The sequence below is a fragment of the Moschus berezovskii genome, chromosome 16 (genome assembly GCF_049115385.1).
Source record: "Moschus berezovskii isolate FMDL1 chromosome 16, NW_MosBer_1.0, whole genome shotgun sequence".
Lineage (NCBI taxonomy): Eukaryota > Metazoa > Chordata > Mammalia > Artiodactyla > Moschidae > Moschus > Moschus berezovskii.
This window is the reverse complement of record NC_142475.1, coordinates 1,469,050-1,496,096: the sequence shown is the minus strand read 5'-3', so window position 1 is coordinate 1,496,096 and position 27,047 is coordinate 1,469,050. Positions and strand designations below refer to the sequence as shown.

The 27,047-nt window shown below is 40.4% G+C and overlaps 1 protein-coding gene and 1 pseudogene across 1 annotated transcript; both read left to right on the top strand.

The window, feature by feature from the left end:
• Nucleotides 1–1,200: 1,200 nt before the first annotated feature.
• ZFAND1 (zinc finger AN1-type containing 1) lies at nucleotides 1,201–27,047 on the top strand. Its single transcript, XM_055431952.2, has 8 exons — nucleotides 1,201–1,323; nucleotides 4,666–4,708; nucleotides 5,627–5,666; nucleotides 10,337–10,464; nucleotides 10,548–10,639; nucleotides 11,681–11,802; nucleotides 24,313–24,468; nucleotides 24,561–27,047. Exons 1-8 carry the CDS (start codon nucleotides 1,269–1,271, stop codon nucleotides 24,729–24,731), a joined length of 807 nt encoding a protein of 268 aa, XP_055287927.2. The 5' UTR covers nucleotides 1,201–1,268; the 3' UTR covers nucleotides 24,732–27,047.
• Nucleotides 7,211–8,102, top strand: LOC148775203 (renin receptor pseudogene; annotated as a pseudogene).

Sequence of the window (27,047 nt, the reverse complement as noted above, 5' to 3'; positions counted from 1 at the left end):
TAATTATCCTCCAATTAAAATTTAAAAAAATTCACACACAAAAAGAATTTCTCTGAACCTGTTTATCTATCTTCACAGAAACAAAAAAGAAGGAAGCTGGGATAGCTATCTTCTGCTATTTCCAGCTCTAAAATCTAAAGTTTCTCTCCAGGCCCCAACAAGCCTGAGATGAAAATTTTAAACAGATTTTTGAAGAGCAAATCTTGAAGTAAGGATACCTGTTTCCCATCCCACACTCCCCCTTCCTCAATGAATATTTGTTGGGAAATATTCAAAGTTACATAGGACGCATTGGATGCTTTTACAGTTCTTGTCCTTAGCACAGTTTTGTCACTCATCCACTGTGAGTCGTGTGGTGTCACATCAGTGGCATGGCATCCATTTAACCCCACCTAGAAGAGCCTCTCTTTTCTCAGTACCTTTGAAGTGACTCATTAAGCACATGAAGCTTCCTACCTCTCATGGAATGACCACAAGCTTTCTTCAGGATGTGTGTTAAATGAGTCTGCGCTCTCAACTGAGGGGCCCTAGGCGGCTCAGTGCACACTCAGGACTTCAAGAGCTAGAGACATTTTTTTCTGCCAGAACGTTAAACAAACAAACATTTAAAAAACCCTGACTTTCTAGCAAGGAGTACTTATATCATCAAGCAACAATGGTTTAGGATGTCAGGAATTGAAAGACACACACAGACTCTCCTGAGGAAGCCTTCCGCAACTACACACACATATACTCTCTCTCTCTCTCTCTCTCCTGAGGAAGCCTTCCGCAACTCCAATTTCGCGGAAGGAAGATAAGCACAGAGGGCACACAAGCACGCATCTCCCAGAAAACTGGGTATTTTTTCTAAGGACTGGGCGACACGACTTCCACCCGAAGAAACGCCGAACAGATCAACAACCCCTCCTCTGGCTCCGGACGCTCCGAGCGTCCCGTCCCTCTCGGCACCGGTCACACCCCCCACCTGTAGGCCCTGTCCGCTCCCCTCCCGTTCCCAGCAGACGCCGCGCGCCGCCCCGCCTCGCCCAGCCCCAGCCCCGCCTTCAGGCCCCGCCCCTCTGCGCCGGCCCCGCCCTCGTCCCGTCCCCACCCTCATGCCCCGCCCCCTCCCCGCCCGTTCCCAGCGGGCGCCGCGCACAGTCTTGCCCCATCGCCCCGCCCCTCTCCCCGGCGCTCGCCCCGCCCCTCGCCCCATCGCCCCGCCCCTCTCCCTGGCGCTCGCCGGGTCCCTCGCCCCCACCCTCTCCCTGCAGCGCGCGCGCGCGGAGATGGCGGAGCTGGACGTCGGGCGGCACTGCCAGGTGGAGCGCTGCAGGCGGCTAGGTGATGCGGCGCCCCAGCCCCGGCCTCGAGGGTCCAGGCCGCGCTGTGCCTCCGGGGCGGCGGGGCGTGAGGGCCGCGGCGCGGGGCGGAGGCTGAGGAGGGGCAGCGCGTGTCCCGCGGGCCCCGCCGTTGGCCGGGTTGGAGCCTTGCTGGCGGCCCTGGGGCCTGGGAGCGGCTTGGCCCCCTGAGGGGCCCGCGCGACTCCCGGAAGCACAGCCGGCAGCGCCCGCTCCGGCTTCCGAGGCCGCCTCGCCGAGGAGCCGCGCGCGCCCGCCGCTGACTAACGAGCCCGGGAGGGAGCGCGGCTCGGGGTGGAAACCGGGAGGGCGCCCCGTCCCTCCGCGGCGACCTGGGTCGTCGTCCGCAGCCCTTCCGTTGTCTGTCAGGGAGGGACTGGGCTGGGTCAGCTTTGAGCCTCGTGTTTGCTGGCTGCTCAGGGGACGGACTTGCTGTGAGAAGGCCCCGAGCCTTGCCTTGGGAGCGTGTCTGTGCCCTCTCAGCCCTGTCTTCTTCGGCTCTGACTGTCTGACTCAGTAGACGTTTACTGAGCACCTGCCTTGCTTCTGGCCCACGTCTGAGGGTCTAAGACAAGGCCATTTCCACAGAAAAGCTCTCAGGGTAGTTGGCTGCGTTTTAGAGCTTTAGTCAGGTGATGTTCTGTCTCTGCTGAACTGAGAGCATTGTGACACACGGAGTCCAAGCTCACGGCCAGTGGGCGTGTAGCACAGGCCTTAGGAATGCGCAGCAGGCAAGTCCTGAAGCCGAGAGCCACACAGAACGCCATCTGCCTCTGGTACTCGGCTTGCACTCCAAATGGGTGCTATCACATCTGGCTCGTGCTCTTACACATCTCGGGGCCAGACAAGTTTTCTCTCCCATTGCAGCGTCAGTCTTTGGTAGCACGGACCCAGCCACTGTTGAGAAGGGCTCTGGGGGTTAGCCCAGAATTAGTGGGAGTGCTCCAGTTGATCAGTGATGACCTGTTGTGGACGATGGGCTAAAGGGCTGAGTCCCTACCAGGTTCTTGTTACTTACAGGACTCTGTAGCTTTCACCACTGGCTGTCATCCTCCGCTATTCAGTAGGCAAGGACCGATGTTTCCTTGCAGACTCTCATAGGGAAGCTTAGCCGATTGGGTTTTGACCGTAAGTGATGTAATTCTGGTATACCTGATTATCAAGGCCATGATATCTACCATCTGTGACATAGTTCATCTTCCCGTCCAACTTCAGGTGTCTCTTAAAATGTGAGCACTGAAATGAGGCCAGGGTCTGGCTCTTTTGGAGTTCAGATTTCTCACAGTCCCTAGTGGAGAGCAGTTAAGATTTAGAGGATATTGTGAGTGTACTAGATTTTATTTAGCTTCTGGATGAATAGAAGAATGGTGTCAAGTGTTAGTAAATTACCTTAACTCTTACCCTGGGTCCTGTTAGTTTGCATCTAATACTTGGTCACCAAAGTCTCTGAAAGTAGCAATCATGTACATTTTCCCCATTTTAAAAAGACATACAAGTTTTGCTGAGTAATGTATATTTCAGTTTTCTTCTCTTTGACTAATGTATATCTACATACTTGGTATGGAACAGAGGCTTACAATATCATGCTTGCAGGACAATAGTGACAATGCATTAAGCTCAGTTCTCAGGTGAGGGAAGAACTATATTAGAGTCCTCTTGTCCCACAAGCAGCAAGTAGCCAAAGGTCCCTTTGGGTTGCTGTGCGTGTGTGTTAAATCACTTCTTTCATGTAGGATTCTTTGTGACCCTATGGACTATAGCCCTCCAGCCTCCTTGGTCCATGGGATTCTCCAGGCAAGAATACTGGAGTGGGTTGCCATGCCCTCCTCCAGGGGATCTTCCCGACCCAGGGATTGAACCTGCATCTCTTAGATCTCGTGTATTAGCAGGCAGGCTCTTTACCACTAGCACCAACAGGGAAGCCCTGGGTTACAGTAGGACCTCTTTTTTCTTTTGGGTTAAGATACCCTGTAGGATGAGATCTTTTGGAGTAATAGTGGCTTTCTCGTAAGTGCAGTACGTTCTGTTTTCATTTTGTAAAGGCAGTGTGATTAGATATATCCAGTCTTGCTTGGGAGAAGGCAATGGAAACCCACTCCAGTACTCTTGCCTGGAAAATCCCATGGGTGGAGGAGCCTGGTAGGCTGTAGTCCATGGGGTCGCGAAGAGTCGGACACGACTGAGCGACTTCACTTTCATGAATTGGAGAAGGAAATGGCAGCCCACTCCAGTGTTCTTGCCTGGAGAATCCCAGAGACGGCGGAGCCTGGTGGGCTACCGTCTATGGGGTCGCACAGAGTCGGACACGACTGAAGTGACTTAGCAGCAGTAGCAGCAGCAGCCTTGCTTGTCTGTGTACGGTAATTTATTATGAGGTACACTGAAAACAGAATGAATGGTTATATTCAGTGATTTGTGGTCATTTGCCAGATCTAAAAACAGATACTTTCATGTGCTTTCCAAAAATTCATTTCCTGACTTAATTGTTGCTTAGTCCTAATTTAGTTGTTCCTTCACAGCAAGGAAAGAAACAATTCAGGACTAAATTTTTCACTATCAATCCATCTATTTAATTTCTGGAATTTCTTTGAACATGTCTCTACCTAGTCACCCCAGGGTTTTTCTCAGAGTTTGAGTCTATTCAAAACAAGTGAATTGTTGTAATTATTCTTGTTAATTACAGTTCTTATCTTACTATTCTTATTTTTTACATATCTCATTTAGTTTTTACAATTACCCTATGAAGTAAGTGTGGCATATAACACAGGTATGTACACACATAGACATACATATGTGCCAGACGCAATGTACTTATCTCCTATTTTTATCTGTATTACCCAATACTATATTTTTTATTTTGTATAAATACACGATACCATATACTGTATCTCTCTCTCTATATATATAGTGTATATATATATATAAAACCTAAAGCTCTACTGTTAAGTCTTGCCTAGCATTGCTAGATTAGTAGTCAATGCAATCGAAATTGAAATCCACGATTGTCACTTCAAATGCAGGGTTTTTGTGATATATGGTCCTCAGAAGCAACATCTGGTAAATCTGCGAAAAATGCTCACAGGACTTCTTTTTTACTGATTTAGTGTGTTACTCCTAGTGATATTTCTCTCCTGATAATCCGGTTGCTCTCAGAGTGCTTGAGGTTGTGATAGCTTTTGTTTAACCACTACTTGCTGCACCAGGATATTGTTCAAAAGGAAAGTTCTCCTGTACCCACAGTTCAGTACTTGATTCTTTTTACTTAAGAAACCTAAATCAAAATCAGTTACTGACCAGAACACATAACATTTTCCCTTTATTTTAGATTTTCTTCCATTTGTATGTGATGGATGTTCAGGAGTATTTTGGTAAGTTAAGTTTTTATGCAGGATTTAGGAATAATTTTAGCGTTTGTATGAGATTTATTTCTAAAAACCAGAATGATTTAAAATAGTTTGTACTGTAGCCATTGATATCTGATATTCACTAGAATAATCACTTGAAAAAATAGATGATTCATAGGCTCTGACCACTTATGTATATATGTGGCTCGTCTCTAAACTTTCTCTAGTTATGTGTGTGAGTTTTATGTAAAAGTTATGTGTATTAATCACAAGGAGAGAATATATCCAGAATATAAAAATATGGTTTTTAAAATCCCAATTATGATTATTAGTTTTTATTTTTATTAGTACAATGAAAAGAGTCCAACCTATATATTTCTTAAATTGGATATTATATGGCGTTTGCATATACATTACATGCAATGTAAAACCTGGGAACAAACAAGAATTTTGGAAAATGTATTTTCAATTAAACTTTCAAGTATTTATTTAATAGAGCACTGAAAATAAATTCTTTTCAGACAATAGTTCAGAAAGACTTATTAGAAGTAAATAAAAATAGTACGTATTTTTAAGTCATTCAGAACTAGAATACTCCTTTGACATACTATTATTGGTTATTTTTGAGAAATAAAAGGAATCAAAAGAGTCTGTGTGTTTTCACATACCTTAAAACACTCCAAGTAAAAAGGTAACTGAGAGGTGAATTATTTGCACTCCATTGAAGTGGAACAGCGGTTGGGTTTTAAAAATTTTGAGACATAGGTGCTCTGTTTTCTATTTGTCTTTTCAGCTTATTCTTGTACGCAAAGTTGTTAGTGTCGTGTGAGTGTAATTAATCTTAAGGATTTAGCTGTTAAAATATCTCACATTTCTGCAGTTATCTTTAAGTACATTGTTTGATTACATTTAAATAAACACTTTTCTTTGTTGTTATTTAAGCCTTGAACACAGGAGCAGAGAGTCCCATAGCTGTCCTGAGGTATGTTAATATCTCCTAGGGAAACGTGTTTGTATTTCAGAATTTGGTTCTATTTATCTGTTTATTTTGGTTGTGCTGTGTCTTCCTTGCTGCTCACGGGCCTTCTCTAGTTGCAGAGAGCGGGGACTCCTCCCTGGTTGCAGAGTGTGGGCTCTAGGCACCAGGGTGCAGTGGGTGGGGCATTCAGACACAGGTGCATGGGCTTCAGTAACTGTGACTCCGGGGCCCCGGAACACACAGGCTCCAGTAGTTGTGGCCCATGGGCTTCAGTTGCTCCATGGCATGTGGGATCTTTCTGGACCAAGGATCGAACACATGTCCCCTGCATTGGCAGGCAAACTCCTGTCTGCTGTATTGCCAGGGAAGTCTTGATTCTGCAGATTAAAATTTGGTGTACTAAACTGATTTATAAGAGGCTGTTACTTTATATTTTTTCCCAATTTGTTTTAAAAATAAACTTGTCTACTTGGTATTTATAAATTTTTATTCTTATAATTTTCATTCCTTTATACTACCGTTCTGTGTAGGTAGCCCATTTTTAACTTCAGACTCTATATTTATAAATATGTAATAGAATTAACATCCTCATCATATGCTCCCTCCCGTTTGCTTCACTGTTGTGTTCATTTCCACCAGTGCCCGGGGTAAAGATTCTGTGGTAATAATCTGTGCTGACTCCATCAGCCTTAGATCATCAGGAGCAAACCTGTAGTCCAGCAAAATCCCTACCCTAATTCTGACCACATCAAGATATTAAAAAGAGCTGTTAGATAAAAGCCAAAATATCATCTTTAGGACTGGTAAAGAATAAGTTGAATGATGAAGCTTAATGTAGAGCCAAAAAGATCTTCAAAGAAAATCCAGAATTCCGGATTTGCCACCCGACACAGCAGTGCTGCACCAGGTTAGGCCTCTTAGGAAATAAAGAGAAAGCTAAGCCTAATTAATTTTCTTGAATTTGTAATCAGAGAAGTTGCTCCACCTCCTTTGGGTCAGAGGTCGGCAGGAAGTTAAACTTAATTCACTCCATTTGGAAAGAAGCATTTGTCTCCCATTTTGCAATTGGTATTTATTCTTCCCATTTACCAGACACTTTCCCAAGGATTTTTACATCTGTTCTCTCAATTATAAAAATTAAGATTATACAAGCTTCAGTCAAAATCTGGCCTTCTGAAGTTTTGGTGATTTGAGGGAAATAAAAATTAATTAACATACTGGTATTATTCAGGATTAACTGGAGAGAAATACTCAGTCATATAGTAAACATTATTTCTCACATAGCTTATAAATCTCTGTGCTTTCTTTTTTCTTGTGATATGATTTGCTTTCTATGAATGTCTCATAGAATGTCTCTCAGTTGGATCTTATTAATTAAATAGTGAAATAAAAATCTTCTACCTTGGAGCCGGGGCGAGCCTGAGCGCGTCTGCCTCTCGTGCTGCGCTGGTCGCTGGCATCCTGCTGGCCAGTTCCGCGTTGCCCTGCGCTGCTGCAGCCGCGCGGAACCATGGCTGTGCTCGTCGTGCTCCTGTCCTTCTTGGTGACGGGACCTTTCTTGGCCGGGCCTTGCAGTAGGTAACCTATTCCACCGTCCTCGAGCTACTGTTATGGTGATGGTGAAAGGAGTGGACAAGCTTGCTCTACCCCCAGGCAGTGTCATTTCGTACCCTTTGGAGAATGCAGTTCCTTTTAGTCTTAACAGCGTGGCAAATTCCATTCACTCCTTATTTTCTGAAGAAACTCCTGTGGTTTTGCAGTTGGCTCCCAGTGAGGAAAGAGTGTACATGGTGGGGAAGAGTTTTTGAAGATCTTTCGGTAACGCTTAGACAGCTCTGCAATCGACTGTTTCAAGAAAACTCGGTTCTCACTTCACTTCCCCTCAATTCTCTGAGTAGGAACAATGAAGTTGATCTCCTTTTTCTTTCTGAACTGCAAGTGCTACGTGATATTTCAAGTTTGTTGTCTCGACATAAGCATCTAGCCAAGGATCATTCTCCTGATTTATACTCACTGGAGCTAGCAGGCCTGGATGAAATTGGGAAACATTATGGGGAAGACTGAACAATTTAGAGATGCCACTAAGATCCTTACTGATGCTCTGCAAAAGTTTGCAGATGACATGTACAGTCTCTATGGTGGGAATGCAGTGGTAGAGTTAGTGACTATCAGATCATTCGACACATCCCTTGTGAGGAAGACGAGGAGTATCCTTGAGACAGAACAAGTGAAGGCCCCTAAACTCCCTATAACCTTGCATATAAATATAATTTTGAATATTCAGTGGTTTTCAGCCTGTTACTTTGGATAATGATCGGCTTGGCCCTGACTCTGATTGTCAGCTGTTACAGTATTTGGAACGTGGATCCTGGATATGATAGCATCATTTATAGGATGACAAACCAGAAGATTTGAATGGATTGAACTTTCCTTATGCCAAACTTGGAAAGAAAGAGGGTTTGAAAATTGGCTATTTCATTAAACTAAATCTTTTAGTGTAGTTTAAACTAGATAGTACACGTTAAATGTATAAAAAATCAAATTTTGTTCTCTTGTGTGTGCCTGTGATGTTCTTTTAGAGTGAATTATATAGTACTGATGTGAGTTGATTTGTGTGATATAGATTCCATAATATACTTAAATATGATGCTATAACCATTTAATATAATTTCATTCCATTTACTATTTGGAAACATGCACTGTAATGTAAAACATTTAGAATAGTTTGTGTTATTTATGTTGGGAAAATGCACTGAATTTGAAATATTTAACTTCCTTACACAGGACAGGTTAAAAGTGACATTTGGGCTGTTATATACTATACTATGAACCATTTGTAAATGTCTTGATGTAAATATCTCTGAAACAAGAAAAGGTTTTTAACTTCAAGCAGCTATTAACTGAATGTGCTTACACAGCCACTCACATTCTCACTTGCATCTGATTGACAGATGATGGCTGTTTTTTTAAATCTCTTCTGAAACTTTGGTGATCTGAATGGTCACGTGTGGATATTAAACATACTACATCAATCTAAGAAGAAACTAGCTTTGTGGAGTTAAGACACTTGTAATCATATACACAGAAACATTTGGGGGACATCTTGGGACATGATTTCAGTCATTTTTCCCCTTGTGTAAGTTTCTCTGGTTTACGGTACAAAATCGTTCTATATAGAATGTTAAGTGGAAGTAGATACTCCCTATTTTTATGTGAAAGTGGACCAACGTCTATAAAGAGTGACAAATAAAGTTAATAATGATTTAAAAAAAAATCTTCTACCTTTAGACCATTGAAACAAATTTGGAAAAATGGTTAAGAAATTACTTCCAATGAGATGTAACTATATTTTTATAGAGGCTACCCTTTGGTCAAGGATTTCAAGCAATTACCATTGACCCTTGAATGACACAGGTTTGAACTGTGTGTGTCCCTTTACACGGGGATCTTTTTTTCCACTAAATATGTGCTGCACAAAGCGATGAACCTGGAGATGCAGAACTGCAGATACGGAACGCTAACTGTGAAGACATACTTGGATTTTTAACAGTGTGGGGAGTTTGTACCCTAACTCCTGAGTTGTTCAAGAGTCAACTGAGTTCATTTAACTCTAGAAACCTGGTTACTTAGTACTCAAAATAGCCTAAGTGATCTGGATTTTTTTCTTTTTAAATTTCATAAAATCTTTTTCCTCTTATGTAATATTTGCTAGTAATACAGTAGGTGGCACTAGTGGTAAAGAATCTGCCTGACAGTGCAGAAGATTTAAGAGGCGTGGGCTCTATCCCTGGGTTAGGAAGATTCTCTGGAAAAGGAAATGGCAGCTTACTTCAGTAATCTTGCCTGGGAAATCCAGTGGACAGGAGCCTGGCAATCCACAATCCATGAGGTTGCAAAGATCAGAACCAACTGAGCATACACACAAAGAATATTATATCGTTGTGAAAACTGTTTTTAAATCTCTGTATCATGGAAAAATATAATTTTAAATGTTCTTTTACATATATTTAAGCCTCTAAAATCAGTGTGGAAAGTGGATATGACTTGTCATTTGAGGAGTGATGGGCCGATTTCCTAGTCTGTGAAAGTCACTCAGTCATGTCCGACTGTTTGCGACCCCATGGACTAGTTACAGTCCATGGAATTCTCCAGGCCAGAATACTGGAGTGGGTAGCCTTTCCCTTCTCCAGGGCATCTTCCCAACCCAGGGATCAAACCCAGGTCTCCCACACTGCAGGCAGATTCTTTACCAGCTGAGCCACCAAGGAAGCCCAGGAATGCAGGAGTGAGTAGCCTGTCCCTTCTCCAGCAGATCTTCCCTTCCCAGGAATCAAACTGGGGTCTCCTGCATTGCAGGAGGACTCTTCACCAACTGAGCTATTATTGGGACATTGCTGTGTAGTATGTTACAAAGTAGAAGACTAAAATCATGGAGAATAACAGAGTAGTCATTTTAACCTGACTTAGAAGATAAACACACAACAGTAGGGAAATTCTGAAAATGTAGGGCAGTCAGCAAGGTAATCATTCTGTACACAATTATTATAATCTGTGCAAGATTGTGTGGGTTGCTTTTATAAGTTGAAGCAAAAATGCTCTGGATGTGTAGAATAGATTTGTTGATTTGCTTTTAATGTGAAATATGATGCCATGCTCTCCTTTTACCTTTTCAGGTGACTGTACTCAGCGAGAGACCGAAGTCAGAGACCTGTCCATCTCACCTGTGCTCTTTCAGGGACTGTGCTGAGAGAGAGCTTGTGCCCATTATATGTCCTTACTGTGAGAAGAACTTCTGCCTGAGGTGACCCCTACGACCATTCAGACTGTATCTGTGTAAGTCACAGGCAAGCACATGAACCAGTGTCCCTCTTCTGTTGCTTGCAGACACCGTCACCAGTCGGATCACAGATGTGAACAACTGGAAATCCCTAAGCCTCGTATGGCTGCCACTCAGAAACTCGTTCAAGACATTATTGGCAAGTATCTGGAAAGCGTGTTTGTTGTTTACTTACTGCCATATGCTCATGAGTCCAGAGCCCTGCTTCTGTCAGCTTGCTGGTTATGGAAGGTGTTAGCATTCCTGATGGTTATAACTTGCTATAGATTTTGAGGACAGTCTTGTGACGGTATTTTTCACAAGTCTTACCTAGCCAGTGGAAATTCCATGGAAATATCCGGCAGGTGTTCTCTTTTGCTGGACCACTTGTATCAGCTGGTTAACCGTCTTGGCCAGAAATGACATTGATGAGGCTAAAGTAGTGGTTTGCCTTCTTCAAAGACTAAAGTTAGGACTCCCTGGTGGTCCAGTGGTTAAGAATCCACCTGCCAATGCAGGGGACACGGGTTTAATCCCTGACGCGAGAAGACCCCACATGCTGTGGGGCAGCCAAGCCCGTGTGCCCTGGAGTCTGTGCTCCTCAAGAGCAGCCTGAACACCACAACTAGAGAAAGCCCGTGTGCTGCAGCGAAAACCCGGCACAGCCTAAAACAAATAAGAAAAATTAAATGAAAAAATAAAATGTAAAACTATAAAAAACTTTTAAGAAAATGAGAGAAAAAGATTCCTTTTAAAACAAAGACTAAAGTTTAAGCTGAGTCAGCTGTCCTCTGAATGCTGCTGATAATCTGACATTTGAGGAAAGAATGTATCTGTGATGTTGACCAGTCTCACTGCCAACATCCTCAACTGGATTTTAATTTTATATTAAGGATAGTAATTTAAATTCTATTACGTAAAAGATCTTCTGTAACGCTTCTTTGTAGAAGTGTTAGTGATTGCTTTGGATTAAATAGATTTAAGTTGGAAAGAAGCACATATAACTTAAGTTTTTTAATGTACAGCTCACTTACGTCCACTCAGTGGTATTTTTCCATTGTTCTTGTAAATATCTACAAAATGAATGTGGTCTCCATATATCTCGTATGTGTAATTCATGTATGTTTCAAGGCCACAGTTAATAAAACTTTGGAAAATGTGCACGTTCCTATCTGCTTATATCCTTATGCTTGCTTCTTAGATTCCAAGACAGGAGAGACAGCAAGTAAACGACGGAAAGGTGCAAAAAATAGTGAAATGGCTGCAAAGGTAGCGCTGATGAAATTAAAGGCGCATGCTGCTGGAGATAAATCATTGCCACAGGTTGGTTTTAGATATTTAGGAAACAAATGTACTCTTCCCTTTCGTTAGTAACAACTAAACCTGAACTCGATGTGTATCATTTCGAGTATTGCAAGGTATAATCATGCATAAATAATAGTCTTAGGAGTTGTTTTTGCGTTATGGAAATGGCAGTAAGCCATATGTATCCTTCAACCTTTTTCTTTTACCCTTGGTGTCATGTTTCTTACACAGATGTCCATGCCAACGTGTTCAGGCTCTTTCATTCATTGTGGTAGCTCCCATTTTTCTGTAGTGTGCAGGTACCAGCTTACCTGTTCTCTTAGTGAACACAGTTCAGAGTTCTTTTCTGTAGTGTGCATGCACCAGCTTACCTGTTCTCTTAGTGAACACAGTTCAGAGTTCTTTTCTGTAGTGTGCATGTACCAGTTTACCTGTTCTCTTAGTGAACACAGTTCAGAGTTCTTTTCTGTAGTGTGCATGTACCAGTTTACCTGTTCTCTTAGTGAACACAATTCAGAGTTCTTTTCCAAGTTGTTTGCTGTTATAAACTGTTCAACAGTGAACACCCTGTGTCCACATGGGAACATTTCTCTAGGGCAGTTTCTTTCAGGCTCCATAGTATCAACTGCATTTTCTGTAACCACCCAGTACATATGTACCTACATACATACCTTAACACAGTTTCAGTGAGGAAGATCTAGCCTTATGAGGATGTGTATCTACTCTGATATTTTTTGTTCTATTTAAAGACTGTTGATTTTCTAGCCCCTGAAGGATTGAGACCATCAAATTGAAAAATGCTATTCCAGGGAACATACCTAGAAATAGAAAATTGGAGAATGGAGTTTGCTCATCTTTGGCTTTATTAGATACTGTCAGTTTTTTATTGTACTGATTTATCTCCTTCTTGCAGTGTCTGAGTGTTTCATCATTTCCTGCCAGTGTTGGGTATTATTCATTATTACCAGTCTGACAGATTGAAATGACACATCACTGAGGTTTAAAGTTGAATTTCCCTGTGATGAGTGAGGTTCAGCTACTTTGCACGTGTTTATTGGCTATTTGACTTTCTCTTGTGAATTGCGTATCTTCTGCTGGGTTGTTTGGAGCTTTAAAAAGGTTTGTCAGAGTCTGATCTCTCTTGGTTAAATGTGTTGCACGCATCTGCTCTCAGTCTGTAGCTTGTGTCTACTTTGTTTTTTGTGTCTTTAGTGATCCAGACTTTTTAAATTTTAATACACCCAAATCTATTAATTATTTCTTTAGGATTGTAATTCTTAAAATGAGTTTTTTGCTTACATTTTCCTTTGAAAGTTTTACTACATTTTTTTGTTTAGCTTTTTATTCCATCTGGAGCTTAATTTTAAGTAGAGGTAGAGATTTATTCGTCCCCCTCTCACCCAATGGGTTACTTGCCATAACATAAGAAAGTGAAGAGTCCATCCTGGTGGTGTCTCTTCTGTTTCACCCCAGATTGTTCTGTAACTGTGGGGCTCGTCTGGGAGCTCAGTTCTGTTCCTCTGGTCTGGCTCTGCATCAGTATCGTACTGTTAATCGTAGTAGCTTTAACAGTAGTAAGTGGGAGAAGGCTGTCCCCCTCATTTTTGGCTTCCAACTGTGTCTATTCTTGGCCATTTATTCTTTTGTAAAAATTTTAGGATCACTTCGTCCTGTTCTCTGAAATGGCGATTTTGATAGAAATTGTGCTAAATTTTAAGTAAGAGACAGTGGACATCTTTAAAATTTCATTCCTCCTATTCATCTCCATAGTCTGCCCCAACTCTATTTAGATCTTTATGTCTTTAAATAACATTCTGTAATGCCTACCATACACATTTAGATGTCTTTTCTTAAGTTTATTCTTTGGCTCTTCATAATTTTTGTTGCCATTATAAATGGTAATTTTTTTAATTAACATTTTCCTAATTTGATTATTGGTGGTTGTTGTATAATGTCTTCCTGTCTGGCAAATAAACTCTGATGGTTCCCATATTTTGTAGATTTCCTGTCTAGCTTTCTGTTCAGTCATATCTTCTGCAGATGATCATTTTGTGTGGTTTTGTTTTTGTTTTCAAGTTTTCTTTTCTCTTACTCTTCTCCTCATTATTCTTTGTGTTACTGTATTGTCTGGAATCTCCGCAACAGTGTTAGACAACGTGACAGCAGGGGTCTTCATCTTGTGTCTAACTTCAGTGCAAATTAAACTTTCATCACTAAATATTATATTTGCTGTAAATTTTTGATAGTAGCCTTCCTTGGGTTAACAGTATTTTTCTATTCCTAGTTTTCTAGGAATTTATATCACGAATGGGTATTAAATATTGCTATAATTTTTTTCCTCCATCTAGTAAGACGATTATATAGTTTTTTTTCCTTATTAATATAATGAATTACATTGATCATCTTCTTTTGTGAATCACCCACATATTCTGAGATAAACCGCTTGACTCTGGTATATAATTCTTCTAAAATGTACTGCTAAACTGATTCACTAATATATTATTTACTGTTTAGTCCTGACATTAGTAACAAAAAAAACTAGTTGAGTAGCTTTCCTCTTCTGTTCTTTGAAATAGAGACATATTGTTCTTGAAGATTTGGTAAGGTTGTTATAACCTTCAGATTTGTTGCCTTTTGTAGGGGGAGAATTTTGAATACTAATTAATGTGTTAAATAGTTCCTTGGTTTATTTGGATAATCTATGTCTTCTGAAATATATGTTGGTAAATAACATTTTTCTTAAAAATTTCTGTTTAATACAGATTTTTCAGCTTATTGTTACATTCCCAAATCTCTGTTGTGTCTTTCATTAGTCATTCTTAATATTTTTCAATTGTACTTTGATTTCCCCTTGAATGGTCTTGCTTGAGGTTTGTGTTTACTTTTTTAATTTGCATTTTATTTTTTTCAAAGAAACATGTTTTGGTTTTATTGATTTCTCTATTGTTTCTTTGCTGATTTTGATTTTATATTAGTATTTCTTTCTTCTGCTTTGTTTAGATTGTCTCTGATGTTGTTTTTCTAACTTCTCACATTGAATGCTGAGCTTACTTTTTCAACCTACTTATTTAGGCGTTATTTTTCTAGGGGAGGTAACTTTATTTTGGGTTTCTCATGTGGCACTAGTGGTAAAGACTCCGCCTGCCACTGTAGGAGACATAAGAGATGTGGGTTCGATCTCTGGGTCGGGAAGATCCCCTGAAGGAGGGCATGGCAACCCACTCCAGTATTCTTGCCTGGGAAATTCCATGGACAGAGGAGCCTGGTGGACTACAGTCTATGGGGTCACAGAGTTGGACATGACTGAAGTGACTTAGCACACATGCATGCAACTTTATTTTAATACAATTTCAAACGCAGAAAAGTTCTAGAATAGTACAAAGAATGTTTTCATCCTGGTTACCCAGATGTTCCAATTAAGTAATTGTACATTTTGTACATTTTGTTATTTAATGTGCAATCATTCTGTTTGTCCACATGTATGTGTGTGTGTGCTTACTGACTTGGTCTGCTTGATCTATCAGGTTCTGAAACAGATGGTATTAAATAAAATCTCTTACTGTAGCTGTGGTTTTGTCAATTTGTTTTCCTATAATTTTTATAGTTTTGCTGAGTTCTATATTATCAGATACATTTAGTTTTTTCATCATTATGTCTTCAGTTCAGTTCAGTTCAGTCGCTCAGTCGTGTCTGACTCTTTGTGACCCCATGAATCACAGCACGCCAGGCCTCCCTGTCCATCACCAACTTCCGGAGTTCACTCAAACTCATGTCCACAGAGTCGGTGATGCCATCCAGCCATCTCATTCTCTGTCGTCCCCGTCTCCTCCCGCCCCCAGTCCTTCCCAGCATCAGAGTCTTTTCCAGTGAGTCAACTCGTCGCATGAGGTGGCCAGAGTATTGGAGTTTCAGCTTTAGCATCAGTCCTTCCAATGAACACCCAGGATTGATCTCCTTTAGAATGGACTGGTTGGATCTCCTTGCAGTTCAAGGGACTCTCAAGAGTCTTCTCCAGTTCAAAAGCATCAATTCTTTGGCGATCATGAATTTTTTGCCTTAAATCTATTTTGAATCATGATAATGTTTCACTACCTTTCTTTTGGTGAATAGTTACTGCTGCTGCTGCTAAGTCGCTTCAGTCATCTCCGACTGTTTGCGACCCCATAGACGGCAGCCCACCAGGCTCCCCCGTCCCTGGGATTCTCCAGGCAAGAACACTGGAGTGGGGTGCTATTGCTTTCTGCAGTGCGTGAAAGTGAAAAGTGAAAGTGAAGTCGCTCAGTCGTGTCCGACTCTTAGAGACCCCATGGACTGCAGCCCACTAGGCTCCTCCGTCCGTGGGATTCTCCAGGCGGGAGCACTGGGGTGGGGGCCATCGCTGTCTCCAGAATAGTTGCTACTACGTGTGTCTTCCTGTGTATTCAGCTTTTCTGTGTTGTTGTATTTTTAGGGTGTTTCTTGTAAGCTGCATGTAGCTGGACTTTGTTTTTTTAATCCAATCTGATAATATCTCTCTTTTATAGGTGAGTTGAACCCATTTATATTTATTATGATCACAAGCATTTAAATATATTTCTTCTATTTTACATTTTTTGCTGATCGCCCTTTTGCTGTTGTTATTTCTTTCCAGTCATCTTTTGTATTGATTGAATTTTCTATATTCTCTTTTATTCTGCTGGTTTAGAAACCATTGATTATAAACTTCTTTTAATAATTTTTTTAATGTTTCTTTTTTGAAGCCTTCCTTATTTTTAAGTTGTAGAAATACTACATACTTTTAACAAGGGTAACTTAAAAAGCTATGTAAGGGAAAAAGCCAAACACACCTTCCTGTGTCCAAATTCATCCCACTAAAGCGGTGATTGTCAAGCGAGGCTGGTTGTGCCCCTCGGGGAGACCTGACAGTGTCTGCAGACGTTTTGATTGTCACCCCTAGGCACAGGATGCTACTGGCACAGTAGGCAAAGGCCAGGGGTGCCCTAGTGCTGCTCCGTGTCCTGCAGGGCACAGGACAGCACACGCAGGAAAGCACTGTCTAGTGCGAGGTGTCAGCAGTGACATAGCTGAGAGGGCCTGCTTTCAAGTGTCCAGTACTGTTATTCCCATTACTGTGCAATTCTCCTAAGACTTAAAACACAGTAGCAGAAATTTCTGTAGCACTTACTTTGTTCCAGGCCCTCTTCTAACACATTTAATCCTCGCAGCAGCTTTGAAATATATACTATTATTTCTGCCTAATAGTGAGATAATTGAGGCACAAAAATGTTAAGTAACTTGGTAGTAACACAGCTAGTAAGTGGAGAACTGCGAACTGAAATCAGGCAGACTGGCTCAGAAACCACGCTGTCAGCACACTTAACACTTTACCACAGAGCACGCAGGTCTGTAGATAGAACTTTTCCCTGCATCATTAATATTTGTGTGTGTTTATACATGTATGTATGTACTGACATAGTTATTTATATATATCCACACCCATGTATATATTAATATATGCATACATATTTTACATAAAGGAAAGTGTCCACTGGTATATCTATGCAAAGATATGAAGAGTTCTTTAGGATATTATTTCATAAAAAGGGTGTCATATTCATTTAGTCAACAGTTTTTTTTGAATACCTGCTATAAATCAGGCCCTGGGGATATGACAGTAAATTGTTAAAGTCCCTGCCCATATAGAGTTTATATTCCAGTAGGATGAGATGGTTATTTAATATATACTGGATCATGGAGAAAACAGGAGAGTTCCAGAAAAACATCTATTTCTGCTTCAGTGACTACGCCAAAGCCTTTGACTGTGTGGATCACAATAAACTGTGGAAAATTCTGAAAGAGATGGGAATACCAGACCACCTGACCTGCCTCTTGAGAAACCTGTATGCAGGTCAATAAGCAACAGTCAGAACTGTACATGGAAAAACAGACTGGTTCCAAATAGGAAAAGGAGTACGTCAAGGCTGTATATTGTCACCTTGCTTATTTAACTTATATGCAGAGTATATCATGAGGAACGCTGGGCTGGAAGAAGCACAAGCTGGAATCAAGATTGCTGGGAGAAATATCAATAACCTCAGATATGCAGATGACACCACCCTTATGGCAGAAAGTGAAGAGGAACTCAAAAGCCTCTTGATGAAAGTGAAAGAGGAGAGTGAAAAGGTTGGCTTGAAGCTCAACATTCAGAAAACAAAGATCATGGCATCTGGTCCCATCACTTCATGGGAAATAGATGGGAAACAGTGGAAACCGTGTCAGATTTATTTTTTTGGGCTCCAAAATCACTGCAGATGCTGATTGCAGCCATGAAATTAAAAGACGCTTACTCCTTGGAAGGAAAGTTATGACCAACCTATAGAGTATATTAAAAAGCAGAGACATTACTTTGCCAACAAAGGTCCGTCTAGTTAAGGCTATGGTTTTTCCAGTGGTCATGTATGGATGTGAGAGTTGGACTGTGAAGAAGGCTGATCGCTGAAGAATTGATGCTTTTGAACTGTGGTGCTGGAGAAGACTCTTGAGAGTCCCATGGACTGCAAGGAGATCCAACCAGTCCATTCTAAAGGAGATCAGTCCTGGGTGTTCATTGGAAGGACTGATGCTAAAGCTGAAACTCCAATACTTTGGCCACCTCATGTGACGAGTTGACTCACTGGAAAAGACTCTGATGCTGGGAGGGATTGGGGGCCGGAGGAGAAGGGGACGACAGAGAATGAGATGGCTGGATGGCATCACCGACTCTGTGGACATGAGTTTGAGTGAACTCCGGGAGTTGGTGATGGACAGGGAGGCCTGGCGTGCTGTGATTCATGGGGTCGCGGAGAGTCGGACATGACTGAGCGACTGAACTGAACTGAACTGAACAATTTTCGGATAGTGATAAAGCCTATAAATAAAAATAAAGCAGGTTTCAGATAGATAATATATTCTTTCAGCTCTGTATAAGTTTCTAGCAGCAGTTCCTCCTAGGGAACCAGTATGGTTCTAAATCATTTCCTTTGAAAGATGGATAATCCAAGGTATCCTGAGTTTTGTTGCCTTTTTCCTGTTAATGAACATTTACTTCCTTTCCCGTTTTGGTGACTAGTTTCCTATTTCTGATTTCCTATGTCTGTGAGATAGATTCCCTGGAGTATGTTTGCCGAGTCCAAGGGTATGTCTATTTTAAATCCTTATAGATATTGTCAAGCTGCTTTACAAAGAAGTTGCAACAATTTACATTTCTACCATCAGTAACTATGATAGTGAAATTTTATTGACTGATTGTATCATGCCAAGCATTGTCTTGTGGCTCTGGGTTTTTTACCTCCCTTTATACTCACAACTATCCCGTGATATATTATTATCCTCATTTCACAGATGAGTAATCTGAAGTGTTGTTAAAGATCACTCGCCTGGTCAGAACCTGCTATCTGCCCTGTTTAGTATACTGCCTGTTGTGGTCATACATGAGCATACCTCTCCCCTCCCGTGGTGTCCAGTAAAAAGATAATCTTTTTAAATGTATTCCAGTCTAATGGCTGTGAAAAGATATCTTCTGATTCTTTTATTTTGGGTTTCCTTGACCATTGTTGAGTTTGTTGTTGTCTGACAAACTCAATCGGGTCTGACTCTTTGTGACCACATGGACTGCCACACACCAGGCTTCCCTGTCCTTCACTGTCTCCCGGAGCTTGCTCAAACTCAAGTCCATTGAGTCGGTGATGCCATCCAACCATCTCATCGTCTGTCACCCCCTTCTCCTCCTGCCCTCTATTTTTCCCAGCATCAAGGTCTTTTCCAATAATTTTGCTCTTTGGGTCCTTGGGTTCAGTAGCCAAAGTGTTGTTCAGTTTAAGTATCTTTTTATTATGTTCATTGGCCATGTATGAATGCTCTTCTCTGAATTGCCTATGCATATGCTATGATCATTTTTCTTTTAGATTGTTATTTTTATTTTGCTTGGTCATCTGTGGAAATTCTTGGAATAGAATAGATATTGATCCTTTACCTGTAGTCAGTCTGCTTTGGAAACTTTTTTGAAAATCTATTAAATAATCTTGATTTTTACTTATGTACCTTATTGACATAGCAGTGTTCTAAATTTTTCTAGGGTCTGTCTTTTCTTTCATTTCTGGTTTGGTTTTCTTAGGGTTTTAATTTTTTTTTCCACCTGGCTTTTATTGGTCTGGAATTTGATTTCAACATATTATATGAGCCCAGGATATTTTCTTCCAGTTGTTTAGCTAGTTTTGCCCACTAATTATTAAATAAATCATTTTTGTCCTATTACATTGAAATTCCAAATATCACCTTCATGTTAAATTCAAGAGTTATTTTTTACTAGGTTTGTTTTTGGATTTCCTATTCTAATCCCTTATCTGTTTTTTACTTGTATGTTACTACCAAGTTGACTTCATGTAATAACTATAGAATGTTCTAACATATGACCATGTAAGTCCCATCCATATTTTCCATATTTTGTCTTAGCAGTTCTTTTTTTTCTTTTGGTTTATTCATCTATATGAACCTTATGATTATTATATACACTTTTTTTTTTAATCCATCTTGGCATCTCTATGGTTGTCATAATGGGACAAGGTTGTCAGTGACAGGCTCCCGCAGATACTGTTGAAGCATGTAGGCTCTTTAAAAGCCAAAATGGAGGAACGGAGAGAAATCATTATGAAAAGCAAAACAGAACACAACTTGATCTTAGAAGGTAGTTTCTTGTATCTGTCACTGTTTCCCACAGGGATGTAGGCTGTGAATAGCAATACCTACAGAAGCCTGATTGCATTTTCAGGAGGATTTCTTACCCTGTTGGCTTCGTCCTCTTTGTGCTGGGGATTCTGGCTCCCTTCCTACCCACCAGGTGTAAGTAAAAGACCTCCTTCATATTATCAAATGATTTCTGCAACGTTAGGTAAAGTAAACTCAATTTCCCAGCAGCGTCTATTAACAAGTCCTGACTGAGGATCATTTCTGAGGGTTTCTCTGGTTTTGCTTTACATGATATATATTAATTTTGAGAGAAATGCCCATTTGTATAACATTATTTTCCTGTCTACGAACTTTATGTCTTCTCTTTTATTTAGATATTTTATTGCCTTCTGTAACATTTTATATATTTTTCTTCATCTAAGTCTTATTCCTTGTTGAATCTGCCTGCAATGCAGGAAATGTGAGTTTGGAAGATCCCCTGGAGGAGGGGCAACCCTCTCCAGTATTCGTCCCTAGAGACTCGCATGGGCAGAGGAGCCTGGTGGACTACCATCCGCAGGGTCACAGAGAGTCGGACACGACTGAAGCCACTGAGCACACACACATATAAACATCTCTAATTATCTTACGGACTTTCTTTGGTGAACAGAATATTTCTCTGTACCTGTTTCCTGAACTTACTGTTAACATAGGAGAAAAAAAGGTCTTGATTTCTGTATATTCATTGTTTTTAATCATAGCATCAAATTCTTTTATTTATTTTAGAAGTTGTTTTGTTTTTGCCTTTGATTTCCTAGGTATACAATTACATCCCATTGACAAACAGCTTTAGTTTTCAGCTTTCAATAATTAGTTCATTTTCTTGTACTATATTATATATAATCTCCAACATAATGTTTTGGGATAATGGTGATAAGAGGCATGTGCTTATAATTAAAATTTTTAACATACATGATTAAATACTAATTCTTCTCTCAAAATCTAAAGTTACTTGAGATTGTATCCTCTGGAATAAGACAAAGAGTTTGACATGTTTTCTGCAGTTGAGTATCCCCCATCTCTTTGACTTTGTTTACACATGATTGTTTTTAAGTCAGTTGCTATTTGAATTTACCAATATATGTTTTGAGTTTCTTTTTTTCTTAAGACTCACTTTTATTTTGGCTCAAGCACATTCTTTAGTAGTCCATTTGTCAAGGGTCTTTAAACTCTTTCCACCTTTTTTGTCTGAAACTGCCCTTCTTTTCCCTCACTTGAGCTGGATTGTCTATTTGCCTCTCTGAACTCTTCTAATAGACTGTTCATTGGCCTATTTTGTTTGTTGTTTGGGAAGTATGTGCTGTAGATCTTACTCCTGTTGCTTTATGGGTAATCTATACCTTTTTTTGTAACTTAAGATTTTTGTCTATGATATTTTGCAGTTTCAGTGCAAGGTTTCTAGGTATGGATTTGTTTTAATTACACAGCTTGACCCTTGAGGTACATTTTAGCTGTTGATCCCTTACCCTTAGAAAATTATTGTTGTTTTCTTTCTGAACATTGCTTCCTTTTCTTGTTTTCTGAAATTCTTATTGGACATGTTTTGGGGATTTATAATTTCTATCTTTATGTCTGTTTGTGTTGCCTTGTAGAAGACTGCCTCAAATCCATCTTTCAATCAATTAAACCTTTTTATTGAATATTATAGAAATTTATTGTTTGAGTTTCTTATTTCAGAAACTGTAATAAGTTTTTTTTTTATTTCTAATTGATTCTTCATAGCTTTTTATGTTTCATTTCTGCCTGTTTTGGTTTTATAACTGTTTGTTCTGCTTTTATGAATATTATTCTTTAATTTTTCTCATTGTTTGTCCTAAATACGGGCTTCCTGGGTAGCTCAGTGGTGAAAGAATCTGTTTGCCAATTCAGGGGACACAAGAAATGCCAGTTCGATCCCTGGGTCAGGAAGTTTCCCTGGAGGGAGAAATGACAAGCCACTCCAGTATTCTTGCCTGGAAAATCCCATGGACAGAGGAGCCCAGTGGGCTACAGTCCGTGGGGTCACAAAGAAACACGACTGAGTGACTGAGCACCCACAGATATCCTAAATAACTCTTTAAAATGTCTGTTTCAAGTTTAGTTTCTCCTGCCCATAAGAAGCTAAGCTCTGATGTGTTCCAAAGTTTCAGCTTCTAGCTTCTGCATGTTGAGGAGGAGTTTCTTTCTGTGTCTCTCCTGTCTGTCTCACCCACCTCTCCCCGAGTCTCACCTTTTCTTCCACAGGCCCACCTACCCACGCCTTCTGTTTCAAACCCAAGTCTGAGACTGACAGTTGTTGCTTCTGCTGTGCAGATTTTCAGCCTACTGCAGATCCATTACTGAGCTGGAAGGCTTTGGCTTTGTTCCCTCTCAGGAGGTTCTAGCTACGCTCTTGTGCCTCCCTGAATCGCAGCTTTGTGAGCAGCAGCCTAAGTCGGCCTGCAGCAGTGACTTCCTCAGCCTCCTCTGCTGGAGGCCCCATCTCACACAAGCCGCTGCCTCCAGGCAGTCAGCCCCTCGCCCTGTGGCCCTGCCTTTTCTCGTTAACCTGCCTCTTCTGAGCCCTGGGGCCTGTGGCTCAGCCCGCCTGCTGTTACTCTGAATTTCTGTTTCATTTTGGATACTCAGGCATAGTTATTTTTTTTACTTTTAGGTGAGGGTATATCTTTTAAAGTTTCTCTTTTCATATGTATGCTTTTATTGCCATGTTTCTGGAGCAAGAACTATGAGGTTACAGAGTTGGCTCAAAGCTTGAATTTCCCATAATTTCTTCTTTTCCTGTTATCTGTAATAACTCATTCCACTGGTCTTTAACAAATCTAAATTTCTTAGTGCTGAGATGGAAATTGTGTTGAATCTAGTATTTCTTAAAACAGTTGTGATCTTTCCCTATAACTGAGAGGCCTTCCAGTTATGCCAAAATATTTATTGTAGCAGGAATTGGTCTATAAAGCCAGCACTTTTTTAAAGTGATTTTAGGAAAGAAGGGTACCTCAGAAGCTAAATACCCTTGCTTCTATTCTTGTTTCTTACATTTGTAATTTTCAAGAAAATGCAATATAAAGGAAGCATATAGGGTATAGAATACCAGAGGAACCATCTCTGAATTTCTGAGTCTTTCTCTTTTGTTGACGTGGTACTTTTCTGATTTTTAAAGTTTCTTTTTTTCTCAAAGGCCCTGCTGTCTCTAAGTATGTAGTGAGGTCTTTCAGGTGAACAGAAATGTGTGTGTATCAGGAATTTTTCAGTTGTAAGAGACAGACACTTGACTGAAACTCACTGGCCACGTCTTCTCTCATCTGAGGGGCAGTAGCATGTTGGTCTGGTCTCCCAGGAAGGACGCAGACGCTGTGGAGACACCATTGTTCCCTGACTTCTCTCTCTGTGTGTTAGACTTGCTGTGCTTCCTTTGAAGGGACTTTTCCACTTTGGTTCCAGAGTGGCTGAGTGGCATGGAGGGTAACTAGAAGCCTTTGGATTTAATGTAGCAAGGCTTAAAAAATAACACCTCTGAAAAAAATGTTGCTCCTCCCTACCCCAGGTTTTGAATGCAAAATCCCAGGAAATGACTAGCCTAATTTAGGTCACATGCGTATTTTTGCACAGATCATCCAGACTAGGGACTTCGGTCCTCTGCCCACGCATTTAGATGGATGCTGGGGCTCTATGATTGTCTTCCCCCTCAAAGGTGTGTCATTAGAGGATAACCCTTCTCTGGCCAGGAGAAGCAAGGAAGAGATGGCACCAGACAAAAGCAGATGTCGGCCTCCTGTCTGTAACCTGTATTTTAACTTTTTATCTTTACAGACGGAAAGGATTTACTTTGAGGTTTTCTTACCTAAGGGGAGCAAAGAGAAGAGGAGAGCCATGTTCTTCTGCCGAGGGTGGAGCGTTGGAAAGGCCACAGACTTCGCAGCTGCTTTAGCCAGCCTTAAAAATGATAACAACAGACTGACAGCTAAGGTAGCAACGGGGTATAACTTTCCCTGAGAGCTTGAGAATACTCTATAAAACATGTTTATTTAATGCATTATGACATATTTCTGTCTTAACAGAAATTGAGGTTATGTCACAGTGTCTCAGGAGAGGCCTTACCCTTGGATCATATTTTGGAAACCTGGATTGCTAAGGAGGATTGTCCTTTGTACAATGGTGGAAATATTATCTTGGAATATCTGAGTGATGAAGAACAATTTTTAAAAAATGTTGATTCTTACTTGGAATAGCCATGCAGGGACTCAAGCCAGAAATCATGAGGAAAATTCAGTGTTAGTCAACTTCTTTTACTAGAAATAGTATATGTGTATATATATATATTTTTTTGAGTTGCTTTTGAATGCCATTATGTCATAATTTACATTATTAGTCTTCTCTTAAATTGAATTTGAATTTTTATGTTTTCAAGTATAACAATGAACTAACATCCAGTTAAACAAATGCTTATATCTAATTAACTTTTATTAGTTTATGCTGTAATTGCAACAACAAAGGTGTGTTTCTCATGTGGTTAATGTCAGCTTTGAAATGGGCCATGACTCTGCTCTACGTTATCTTTACTCCAGAATCTAAGATGAAGAAATGACCCATTTGGGGGACATTGTCATTCTTATGGTAGAAGAAAGAAATGGCTCTTAGAAGATAAGATGCATGACCTTGTGCTTTAAGCAAGACACATGACCAAGCCTAGCCTCGTGGGGCGGGGAAGTATAGCCTTAGTATCTGACTCCATTATGATGCGTAAATTGGTGTGTATACATGAATCATAGAAACTTAGAGGTCATCTCAATCACTCTACAAAGTTTGTAGATGAGGAATCTGAGGCCGGAAGGAGAAATTATTTTTTTGTTGCCACCTAAGTGCTTTGGGGCATATCTCTGACAAAAACCCCCTCCAGTGACTTCATCATTTTGTCAGTATGGATATATTGCAATAAAAAGGAAGATGGGATAGCTGAAGTTCATTACAGGCCCTTTATATATACCCAAGCACAACACATGCCAAAAGTAACAACCTTGTACCAACACATTAAAATTAATGCTCCTGACTGATGTCTTCCATCTGTACTCAACAAAGTACCACCATACTTTGAAAATGGAAATTATCTCTCTTTGTTATCTGTCCCTTTCCTACTTCGCAATAGACAGGGATAGTGGCTTTAGGTTTTTTTGTAGGCTACAGTTCACGGGGTCGCAAAGAGACGGACACGACTGAGCGACTTCACTATCACTGCCACTAAGGGAATAAACTCAGAATGTTTATTTCATCTCTGATCCTTTCTTCATACTGTTTTCATGCAGTGAGTGGAAATAACTTCTGACTTCTATTAGCTGCTTATACATTCATTTATTAACCAAGTTATTCAAGCACCTACTAAATGTAAGGATTTGATTCTAACTGCCATGATGGATACTTAATTAAAACTATAATACAAAGCAGTGTGGCAAGTGCCAAATGAATATATAGTAAGTGTCATTATGCTATAATAACTTTTATCGGAAACCAGAAGACCAGAAGTAAAAATAATCCTTAAATATATTACCAGATACCAGAAAGTTTTAATACCAACTAATACCTTAACATCTGTCATAATTATTTGCACATAGTAAGCTGACCAACACATCTCATGAACTGATCAAAAGTTAAATATACCAGAAAAAATACCAATGGGGATTGAAAAGAGGAAGTAAGGCTGCAGAGATTGAGCTAAATTTAAGGAGACCAAAGAAGAGGTCCTGCCATGATTAGAAAAGAGAAAGCAGTGTGGAGGGAAGGACTTAATTAAATCCTCAGGAATCTGGTCTCGGATAGTGAGCGGACTAGTTGGAAGAGACACAGGTGCCAGCATTCTTGGAGGCACTGTTGATCCAGATGCAGGGAGGGGCTGTGGCCTGAGCAGTCGCCTGAAAAGAACACCACTGTGGGCAGGAGAGGAAGTCCCTCGAGGGTCTCATTTCCAAATGACTCTTAAAATCTGACCCCTCTCAGGCTTTCTTTGCGTCTGCTTACTATAATTCTAGGGTTGACTGTGCCCACCTTCCCCTTTAGAATCTTTTCACTGCTCACAGGCAACTAGAACTAAAAGTAGAAAACCCACAAATTGAAAAAAGTTTTAAACTCAGATAAATATTTAACGTACATGTTGATAGAAATGAGTTGAGTTGTCATGTCAGCAGCCAGTAAATACACGTGAATAATAAACTACTAGATTTTCCCCAGATTTGTCAGATTTTATTCTGGATAATTTTTAAGGAAAAGGGGAAAGGCTGTAGATGGAAGACTCTGAGGAAAGTAAAATATACACTTCGCACCTCTCTGACATGGGAGACAGTAATTGTGAATTGAGATTTTGGTCACATAACATAAAAGTAGCTTTGGTTTCAAGTTCTTCATGTTTGTTGTTCTTGTGTTTTTAAACCAGGGAAGTTCCCTGAGAATTTAATTGAGATATCACAAAAACAGTTCCAATTGCTATTTTCAGTATTGGTACACTGTATCTTATTTTTCTTAATGTGATACATGGAAATAAAATTTATAAACTATAA